This window comes from Aphelocoma coerulescens, chromosome 19, assembly GCF_041296385.1.
Source record: "Aphelocoma coerulescens isolate FSJ_1873_10779 chromosome 19, UR_Acoe_1.0, whole genome shotgun sequence".
NCBI classification, from domain to species: domain Eukaryota; kingdom Metazoa; phylum Chordata; class Aves; order Passeriformes; family Corvidae; genus Aphelocoma; species Aphelocoma coerulescens.
In genome coordinates, this window is record NC_091032.1 from 248,023 (window position 1) to 258,916 (window position 10,894).

General features: G+C 53.7%; 1 protein-coding gene across 1 annotated transcript in view; it reads right to left on the reverse strand.

The window, feature by feature from the left end:
- Window positions 1-735, reverse strand: part of HIP1 (huntingtin interacting protein 1) — a 42,826-nt gene extending 42,091 nt beyond the window's left edge. The window contains exon 1 of the mRNA XM_069033210.1: window positions 573-735. Coding sequence (XP_068889311.1) covers window positions 573-689 — 117 coding nt within the window. The 5' untranslated portion in view covers window positions 690-735. The remainder of the gene's footprint in view (window positions 1-572) is intronic.
- Window positions 736-10,894: the final 10,159 nt, after the last annotated feature.

Genomic DNA, 10,894 nt, shown 5'->3' on the forward strand with positions numbered 1-10,894 from the left:
CTGGGCAAGATGCCCGGCTGTGGCTGGGCTTGGAGACCCGGCAGCCCAGGCCAGCGGGTGAGCGTGCCCTGGCCCCACTGGTGGGGAGGCCAGGCTGAGCAGCTGGGCTGGGGCACCCCGGGTGCCGCCGCACCCTGATGTCCCCGGGCTTTCCTCCAGGGCCGCGCTCAGCCCCAGCCAGGGGGCCCGGGGGTCCCCATCCCTGTCCCCCATGGCGACCTGCCGCCCCGCTGGGTGGGTGGGGCCAGCCTCGTCAATCCCCACCTCCCTGGCGCAGCCCCGCTGGCGCCAACCCAGCTCGCCCAGGCCAGCCGCGCCCACCCAGCCAACTCCGCCCCTCGTGCCAACCCCAACCTGCGGGGCAATCGAGCTGTGCCCGCCCCCGGCACAGCCCCGCCCCGGCTCACCTGGCTGAGCCCGCCCGCTCGGCACAGCCCCGCCCCGCTGTGCCCACTCCAGGTACCTGTCGGGCCGCTCCCATCGCACCACGCCCCAGCCCGGCCCCGCCCCGGCAGCTGGCACCTTCCCTTCCTCGCCGTTCGCATCCCCGCCCCGCCCTGTTCTACCCGCACCTGGGCGCGCTCGAAGCTTTCCCGCTCCGCTTCCAGGCCGCCGCCGCCCGCTCGCCGGCTCAGCACCTTGGGCAGCGGGTTGGACACCTGCTTCATAGTGCTGCTCACGCGGTCCATGGCCGTCCCGGGCCCGCCGCCACCCCGGCCCCGCCGCCCCGCTCAGCGGCGCCGCCGCACGGGCTCCGCGCCATTGGCCTGCCCACCTGCCACTCACGCCCCGCGGCCACCACCTTTACACCCGCAGCTCCGCCCACCGTCCCGGCTTCTCGCTCTCATTGGTTCCCGGCAATGCCACTGGGGAGGAGCGGCCGGGAGGCCCAGCCCCCGTGCGGCAACTGCCAAGCGCATTGGTTTGGCTGAACGTCACTCAACACTAGCTCACGCCCCCCCAGAGTCCCCAAGCGCTGTGGCCGCGCCTTCGTGCCGTTCCCTGCTGTAATTGGTCCATGGCCCTGCCGCTCACACTTCGGTGCCCCGCCCCGGCTCTCACCGGTGCGGGGCGCGGCGCCCCCTGGCGGCACCGGGGCCGCGCTCGGGCCTCGCCGGGAAGGGCTCGGCCGCGTACGGGGCGCCGCCGGGGCGTCCACCGGGCCCGGGGGCTCGGGGAGCCGCTGTCGAACGGCTCCGTGCCCGCACGCCTCGGGGGTCCTTACAGGCCGTGCGTGTTGCCTGGGAGGCTGCGGCCCCTCAGCCGGGCCCGGAGTGTGACCAAGGGGGTGACACGGCACCACTGCCCCCTCTCTTGCTACCCGTGTCAGGCCCAGCCCGGCCCCTCTCGGAGCTGACCGCCCTTGTCAGGCTGTGCTTGGCGCACCGGGTGGTGCAGGGCTCCCCAGCCCTGCCTGGGGCCGGGGGTGGGGAGGCGGCTCCACCGTCTGTCAGCAGGAGCAGGGCCCCCGGCAGCCTGCGGGAGGGTTGTATAGGGCTTTTCCTTTGTGGGATCCAGGCTGTGGGTGGGAGCTCTGGAGGGGGTGCTGCAGGCACAACTGGCAGAGCCCAACAAGAAGGGTGTAGCATTGGCAGAGGGGCAAAGTGTGGTTACAGGTGTGTCCGAAAAAGAAGAGAGGTGAGAGAAGGATTTTGCTTCCCCTGAGCAGCTGGACTGTATTTTGGCATAATCTGATGCAAGCCTATGTGTTGGTGGTCCCATCACTCATCAGAGGTTTGTGTAGGGTTAGACTGGATACTGGGAAGGAGTTTTTTGGCAGTAAAGGTGGTTGAAGCCATGGCACAGGTTGCCCAGAGGAGCTGTGGCTGCCCCATGCCTGGAAGTTATCCAGGCCAGATTAGATGGGGCTTGGAGCAACCTGTTCTAGCGGAAGGTGTCCCTGCCCATGGCAGGGGGTGGAACAGGATTGTTGGAAATGATACAATTTCTAAAATTTTTAATTTAGTCAGAGGCTTTGTTCATCTTTGCCCAGGGGGAAGGGAATGGAAGTTTCTTTTCGAGAGACTGTTCCCTGGGCAAGGCCCAATGAACTTAACATCTCAATGGACTGGGAGCTGCCAGAGGATGCACAAGAGACAAGCGACCATTAACGAACACCAGTGCCCGAACATCCTTCCTGGTGTGTGTGTCACAGACACCTGGTCTAGGAAAAGATCATAAGAGAATGAATAAAGAGGACCTGATTAGCATTGAAGTCAAAGGGATCAATAACAAATAGGAAACCAAATGCTAAGAACCACTTGAGACCAATAGACATTGAACTAATGAATTTCTCTGGGTTTTGACTGTGTAAGTATGTGAAAAATCTAGGAAAGAGGCACCTGTGATGGAATGATTTTCCTTGCACAATCCGGCCAGTGTGTGGATAAAATGATTTCTGTTGCACATCCTGGCCCAGAACAAAGTAATGCTTGAATTCTCTAACACTAAAAAATGTTGTTGGAAAGGTTTTGTTTTTCCCACAGTTTTGGTGATAGGATGAACTTTAAGGTCTCTTCCAACCCAAACCATTCTGGGATTCTCTCAACATGGTGAATTGCTGACTCCTTTAATTTTGACCAGGAATATCATCCCATTCCAGAGGCAAATTTCTCACTTGGAACATTTCTGCAAAATTGGGAGAAATTACGTTTTTTGTGAAGGGACTGAAAACTGAATCCCCAGAGATGGCAAATGGGCTGTGCTAGGGTCATGCCAGCTGGGTTCCTGCATCCTTAAAAGCAGATCATAGCAAATCAGTGACTTTGCTCCAGGTGGGGAGGAACTGTGCAAAACACTGCTGGGGTGATGGGGCAATCTGGGAACAGCTGTTTAGGATGTGAGCTGTCAGGAGCTCTTGTGTAAGCAGTTCTTCCAGCATATCTCTCTTTTGTGGCTTATTTTTCAGCTGAAATAATTGCCACACCAGGACCCTCCTGGAGCTGCCCAGCAGGGTATGTGACAGGCTGCTTGCATCATAGGCCTTCCCAGTCCCCGTGCATTGGATATCAAATCCCAGCTGATGGGAAATCGCCTGCACAGAGCAGCGAGGCCATTCCTCCCACTGTGGCTTGTCTCAACTGCCTGTCTGCATTCTCCTTGATGTACTTTCTGGAAACCTGCCTCCTTCCTTGGGGCTGCTCCCAGGGGAGGTTTAATGAGTTTGATTCATCCACTATTGCAGCAAGGTGATTAATAATTGAAGAAATTATGTCATTGCTGAGTAGAGATGGAGGAAAGGAAGAGCAAAGGAGGGCACTGGACAAAGGACAGTGGTGTCCTTGTGATCTGGACCTCTCCCACCCTCCACCTGGCTCAGAACATTCTGCTTCCAGAGAGCATGGCAAGGGACCACAAGGCTGAGGTCTGGTGTAGCTGCTCCCTCCTACTGAACAGCAGGGTCACAGCCTTTTCTTCCCTGGCCAGGGCTCAGTGCCCACTCTGGGACCTGGGCAGGAGCAGAGGAAGGTGCTTGGATGTGGGACAAACCAGGCTGTTTCTACTGGCTGCTCCTGCCTCCTCCAGGAAGGGACTGTAACAGGATGGAACTGGGATCCAACCCATGGGCTGCTGGTCAGACCACCCTGGGCTGGCCCAGTCCACACAGCATCCCCGCTGAAATGTGCTGTGGTGCTCTGCAGGGATTTGAGGGGCTCCTTTCCAGTGGGAAAGAGTGCCTTGTTTTCAGGTAGCTGAGAGGGGAAGGCACAGAGCTGTTCCTGTGGAGTGTCTGTTCCTCTGCCTCCAGTTCCATGGGGAGATGATGGGGAAGGGCTGGAAGTGAGCAGGGTGGAGGTAGAGGAGATTGGGCATTGCTCTTCCTCCCCAGCAGGTCCTTTTTGGGATCCATGGCTGGGGTTCGCCTGCTCCAGTGCTCTGTCCTGACTCCTGTCCAAGAGCCTGGATTGAAGGGTGATGGCAGAACCCCTCATGGGGGTGTCTGGCCTGTGTAGGGACAGACATTGTCTGGGCATGTAGAGGACAATGTGTGCCCTCTCTTTTTTCCTGCTCAGCAGAGTGTGGTACCCATCAAGCGCTGCTCAGGTCAGGCAGGTGGGACTGGAGCTCATCCTTCCTCTCTTGCAGGGCTCCATATGGCAGTTCCCTCTTCCTGCACCATGCCCAGAGGCTCCTATCCACAGGACCCTTAAAGGGCGTCTGCTCCCATTCTGTCAGGACAGCCTTAACCCAAAGGGGAAGGACAAGTGGCAGGAGAGGGGCCGGAAGGGACTGCAGGGGCTGTGGGCCCTGCCCGGGGCTCGGGGATGCTCTTTTCCCAGGGGCTGTGAGCTAGAGAGTCTCCTTTTCCAATCCCGTCCCCAGCCAGAGCTGCAGAGTCCCAGGGTGCTGTTGCAGCACTCATGATCCTCCCATGGCCTGGCCTGGGCTCAGGGAGAGCACAGATCGCCCTTGTTTCAGCAGGAAAACAGAATCATAGAGCTCCAACAGTCCTTCCTCTGTTATCCTGCTGGCTGTGCTGGAGTGGGCAGGCACAGGGCTCTGTGCTAAGATCCTGCTCTTACCCCCTTGGAAGTGAGAAAAATGGATCCCAAATGGATCCCCTTCAGTAGTGCCTTCACATGTTCCAAGGCACACCATCCTGATCCCACCTGAGCAGATGAGCCATCCCTGGGGGGCACATCTGGAAAGGGCAGTGGCCATTTCAAGCCTTCCGTAAACCCAATCCTGCAGCCCCAGATGCAGCCCTGCCCTGGTGATGGGGTGATTTGCTCAGACTGTGGGATAAAAACAACTTCTGAGCCAAAGTGCCTACCTGGAGAGGGCAGGGTAGTGGTCCAAACCCAGCAGAAGGGTCCCTGGGGAGCAAAGATTGTGCCAGGAGGAGTAGGCATGGGGGCATGGGGAGGTTGTTCATTTTTTGATCCCATGTTTTGAATGCTTTGGGCAAACCAGATGCTGCTGCTGAGTCTTTGCTTAGGCTCCCAAAGAGACCCTGGGCTGCTATGTGGGGCAGGGACAGTCCTGGTGCAGGACCTGGGAGAGCATTGGAGGCAGAGCAGCCTGGGATTGGCAGAAGGTCTTGGAGAGGACTGCTTGGCTAAGGCGCTTGAGGTCCATGGGGCCCTCACCTCTGTGCTATCTAGGAAGAGGTCTCCTACTTGCCCAGGTGTTACAAGGAGGGCTGTAACCCCAAAACATCATCTGCTGTGTTTTCTGCATGGAAGCCTCATCAACTGCCTCTGCTTGCCCAAGAATTCAAAAGCAAAGCTGAACAGGTTTCCAGAGCAAAGACCTGAACAGGAGAAGACCTGAACTCCACAGGGATGCTGGGCTGCAGGGGCAGCTGCCTAGGTGAGAAACCGGCTCATGAGAGGACCTGGAGGTGGGAAGTGTTTTTGCCACTTGCTGGAGAGCTTCCCTTTGGCATGGCCAGCAGGTCCAGCTGGAGCACCCACCGAGCCCAGGTCTCTTCCAAGGCAGGGCATGGCAGACTTGGTTTCACAGAATCAATTGGTTGGAAAAGACCTCTGAGATCATCAAGTCCAACCTGTGACTGATCACCACCCTGTCAATTAGACCACGGCACTAAGTGTCACATCCAGTCTTTCCTTAAACACCTCTAGGGATGGTGACTCCACCACCTCCCTGGGCAGCCCATTCCAATGTCTGATCACCCTTTCTGTGCAGAAATTCTTCCTAGTTCTTCCTTTATTTCTGTGTTGTGAGCTTTGGCTGCCAGAGCGGGATCACCTAGGAAAGGATTTCTATGTAGGACTTGGGTGTCCTACTGTGTAGCTGGGTGTAGGAGCCCTGTGCTGGCTGCAGAGCCGTGTTGGGAGAGCACAAGGCAGGCGCTGCATTAGGGCATGGGCATGGATCTGGAGAGCCAGTATATCCCTGTCTTCCCTTTATGATATGGGAAACGTTCTGGCTCTCTACAACTCCCTGGCAGGAGGGTGGAGCCAGGTGGGGGTCGGGCTCTGCTCCTAGGGAACAAGTGATAGGACAAGGGGAAACGGCCTCAAGTTGAATCAAGGGAGGTTCAGGTTGGATATTAGGGAAAATTTCTTCACTGAAAGAGTGGTCAAGCATTGGAACAGGCTGCCCAGGGCAGTGGTGGAGTCACCATCCCTCGAGGGCTTTAACAGAAATAGAGATGTGATGCTTAGGGCCATGGTTAGTGGTGGCCTTGGCAGTGGTGTACTCAATGATGTTGGAGGTCTTTTCCAACCCGAATGACTCCATGATTTCTATGATTTCCATGATCCAACATCCACCAGTGCTCTTGTCAAATGTTGTTTTCAGGATTCCTGCAACTCCATGGCCTGACTTGCAGAGGTCCCCTGTACCTCCAGCTGACAACAACAGGCGGCAGAGTGTGCAAGGACAACGCAGCCGTCACGCTGGTGCTTGGCAGGCTCAGGTCCTGCCCATCTCAAACCCAACACTAAATGGTTTTATTTTCCTTTCTCTGAACCGTGGCTAAACCTGTCACGCTGTGCTGCAGCTGCTGGACAAGCCCTGCTCAGCTCCAGGCCAGTGGCTGCTCAGTACTGAGTGCATCACTGGGGAAACAAAGTTGTCATGTGGCAGAGGCATCATTTGGCTGTCCTGGGAAGTACCATCACGTTTCTGTGAGGGCCACATCCCAACATGGCATCCAGCCACCTCCTCCTCCTTAGACTCTTGGTCCCAAAGTGACCCAAATTTGGTGCCTCAAATTTGTCTTGGAAAATTGCAAGAACTGCAGCAATGTATTTCTGCCTTGCTGTCTGCTTAGAAACTGTTGGTGTCTTTCTGCTGACATTTACCAAAAATATTTATCTGGAGGCACATCCTGATGTATAGATTTCAGTCCAGGGATTTCAATGCAATTTCACAAGCCACTCTGTAGCCCTGATGGTCCTGTTGGACCAGTTGTCCTGGGGAATCAAAGATGAACAGTCCCAGAGGATGTAGACTAAGGATCCATCTAGACCAGCCTTGATACCTCCAGACGTGGCCACAGCAGACCCCTTGAAGAAACAGACCAATATTTGTACTGCCACCCTGGAGTGAACTTCCAGCCCCCAGCCATTCTCATTTTGCAAATCTTCTCAAGCTTATTGGTCTGAAATCCAAGCTCGGACTCGAGGAAATTTCCCTGTGCTCACCATGTCCGTTGGCAAGGAGCTCCTCATGTGAAGAGCTGCCTCCCTCTGTTACTTTTGAACCTGCCTCTTGCCTGCTCCATTGAATGATCTGTAGTTCCTGCTCTGGGACAGACAGTGACTATTCACTTTGTCCCTCTTTCTAGGCCACTTATCATCTTGCAGACTTCAATTCCCATGTGGAAAGTCTCAATTCTTCTTGAAAATATTTCTTCTCATCTGAGATCTTGCTTGGAGCTGCACCACCCTGGGATCTCTGGCCCCAGTCATTTTCTTTCTGTTTCCAACTGATTTTCTCACAGTTAAACTCAGTTTCCCACATTAGTGATCCGGCAGCTCCCAGGAGGATTGTGATAATGTGATCCCCCAGACATGACTCCAGCCCAGGAGGTGGTGTGGTGGAGGCTGCCCTCAGGGCTGAGCAGAGGCTTCCTCCCACATCCCAAAACTGTCCTGGTGATGGATCCAAAGACATCGTGTGTGGTCTCTATAGCTGAAACACACCATAAGGCAGAGGTTTTACAGACTCCATAAATAGCCACTATTTAGGATGTATAATACGGAGGAGGTTTTAGAAATCAAAATATTTAGAGATTTGCATTATTTGTCTTGGCAGGAAGGAGCAGCCAAGACTGAAATACAGAATCCTTAAGGAAGGAACAGAGTTGAGGAAAACAGTGAATAGGGGAAATAACAGAGGTGTTGAAACCTCCAAGAATTCCTTTGGGATGAATAAAAGCAGGAAACACAGCACGGTGTATCCGAAAGGAGGGAGAATTCATTGACAATGTTGAGGTACATTTATATTCCTGCTATAAAATACTGATTTTTCAAAACAAATCTTGACATTTTGATCAAACCTGTAATTGAATGTTGTGGAACATCCAGAACACTCAACTAAAGCTGCTCTGAGCTGGGCTGTGTTGGTGTGAGCCATCAGCGAGCAGGCTCCAGCTCATTCCCCAGTCTGTTCTCCTCCTCTCAGTTTTATTCTGGTCCTTGTGCGGAGATGTGTCAGAGCAGTGTAGGGTTGGTCCGAATGGAAATTTGTGCAAGTTTGTTTCTGCATATGCTGGTAGAAATGGAAGGAGTAGGGGATGGAAGGAGTAGATGTTTGTGGCACCTGATCTTGGGGACTTTTCCAACCTTAATTATTCAGTGGTTCTGTGATTCTGTGACTCACACTTGAGCAGTTTATTAACATTGCTCAGAGAAGACTGTGACAGGTTCAGAGATTGCCGCTGATAATAACCGACTGCAAAAATATTGGAGTCTCCTGACCTCCCTCCCCACTTCAGCTATATTTATATTATTTTCTTGGGAAACAGTAAAGATGTCATTTACAGTTTAGGTGGAGTTTGAGTGACTTTAGCTATTAGCATATGAAGAAGTGTGAAAAGTAATATGTATTTCTGAGTTGAGCAAAGTTCAGCTTTCAATTTCCATCTAGATCATTCCTTTGGCTCAGTTCCCACTAGCTGCATTGTTTTCCATGGAGCCTATCCACGACACTGCTGTGTCACTCCATCCTTTGTTTTATATTTACTTTGATTTCAACAGAGAATGACTGAAGTGCCTCCGTGCTGCTCCATCCTTTGTTCCATGTTTCCCTTGGAATGGCACACCAAGCTCCATCAGCACTCCTGCTCCTAAGGTGTGCAGGCAGTTTGTCCCTGTCCTTGCACTCCTTCTTGCTGCGCTTTGGGTTTCGGTCCCCTCACACCTTCCTTGTCCCACTGTGTGCAGTGTTGGGGGGGAGTGGATCCAGGGTGGTGGTAGGACCTCATGCCCTTGGAGGTGCCAGGTTTCATCCCAGTATCTGAATGGGCTCTGGAACACAGGACAAGGCAGATCATGGAGCAGGAAGGATCCTACAGGAATCCTGAGCTCCTCAGCTATTTGGAGCAGGGTATTCTGAGTCCTCTTCGCAAGTAAAACCTCAGCCTTGATTCTGGTTGTCTCAACTGACTCTCACTCTGGGAGTTTAACCTTTTAGGAGGAGCTGGGATAGAAGCGAGCCAATCCATGGGGAAAGAGCTTCAGAGAGGGAATGGATGTGCCAAGGCTAAACTGGGACTGGGCTGTGATGGCAACAGAGAATCTATGGGCTGTATGGAGCCTACCTGACTGCTGTGGGAAGGGGCAGGTATGTCTCTGCTAAGGAAATGTCTTTTCAGAAACCCAGCAACATGCCCTGTGCTCCCAGGGCTCTGTGGGCAGACCCTCCTCCGCTGCCCACTCCCCAGGTTTGTACCTGCACCTCCCTGGCACCAAGGCACCACATGTGGTCTCACCCAGGCTCAGTTTTGCTCATGCTTAGTAACAAAGTGTTGTAGTGAGAGAAAAAGCTCTGTGTAAAACAAACCCCACCATGGCACCAGCCTGCACCCTCTAATGAGTCTGGCTCACTTTTCCACAGAGTTCAGTCTCCTGAAATGTGCTGATTATCGATCACATGCCCTGGAGCACTTGGGAGCCCCAGGCCTGGAATCCACCCTTCTTAATTTCCCTGTCTTAATTTCACCTATCTTAATTTCCCTATGAGTTCCTCCTCTGGGTTCCTCCAAGAAACCCCACTTTGGTTGGGGAATTCTATTTTGTGATCATCCTCCTCCAGAGAGGAGCAAGACCCCTTTTGTCACTGGACCATCAGGAAAGGCAGCCTGCTCCTCTGGGTTTCCCATTGTGGCTGTGGTTGTCCCGCACCCAGACACATTTCCTAGCACCATGGAGACCTCGCTCTTCCTCCACTCTCCTGAGGCTCTGTCCACAGACCTTTGCCTGGAAAACAGCAGAGCCCTTCTGGAGGGATGTAACATTTCCAACAGTTTTTCTGACAGTGCAGACACCATTCTTGTCCCAAGCAATATGAGCTAAATCAGCTAATCTTTTCTGTGTGTGTGTTTGGCAGCTGGGACAATGACAGAGCAGTGTCAAGAGGGTGCTAGTGCTACACTGCTGGAACCAAATAATCATCTGAGTCAGCTTTGCTGTGCCAACATGGCCATGAGCTCCTAAAGTTCTCTGTAGGCATCAATGGCTGATTCCCATGTCCATGAAGAACTGAGTCCTATTTTAGCTGTCACTGGTATCTGGGAAGCTGTGATGTAACAGAACCAATTCCCTAAAGACTTGCTGGAAGGGATGCTCAAGCACAGAAGAGGAACCCAGGTCTGGAATGGCACCATGCTACACCCTCTGCTCTGCACATTTATGCACCAATGGCCTTTGGGGTCCCACGGAGAAAGCCCCCACTGCAAGTGGGACCCAGCATGGCTGGGTGGGCACACGGGTGGCCAGCCCTACTCACAGATTTTCCCTGCTCCAGTTGCTGTGGCAAAGGTGAGATCTCCTGTTTGTCCATGATGCAGATGTTCCGGGAAACACAAGTGTGTGACAGCCATGGTTGTCCTCCATCCATTGCTGTGACTTCTAGGCAAGTGGTCAACGTAACGATCTTCTGAATCACTCATTCTGGGTTTTCTGCGGAGTCCTTAGGTCAGGGGAAAGAAAATGACAAGTCACATCCTGTTCTCTGTCCTCTCATGGTATCATATCATTCATGATATCGAACCCTGTACCATATCAGGACACTGCTCTCATTGGGGCTCTGGACGGTTTTCTCTGCAGGGCTGTGTGGTATCCTTGACACTGCACTTTTTCCATTGTGTCACGACTTTCAGCAATGTTTCCATCATGTCTCCATCCTTGGTTTCTCTCTCCCTCTATAAAGAGGGCTGAACCCAGGGATCCCACACTAGGCACCACAAGGGACACTCTGC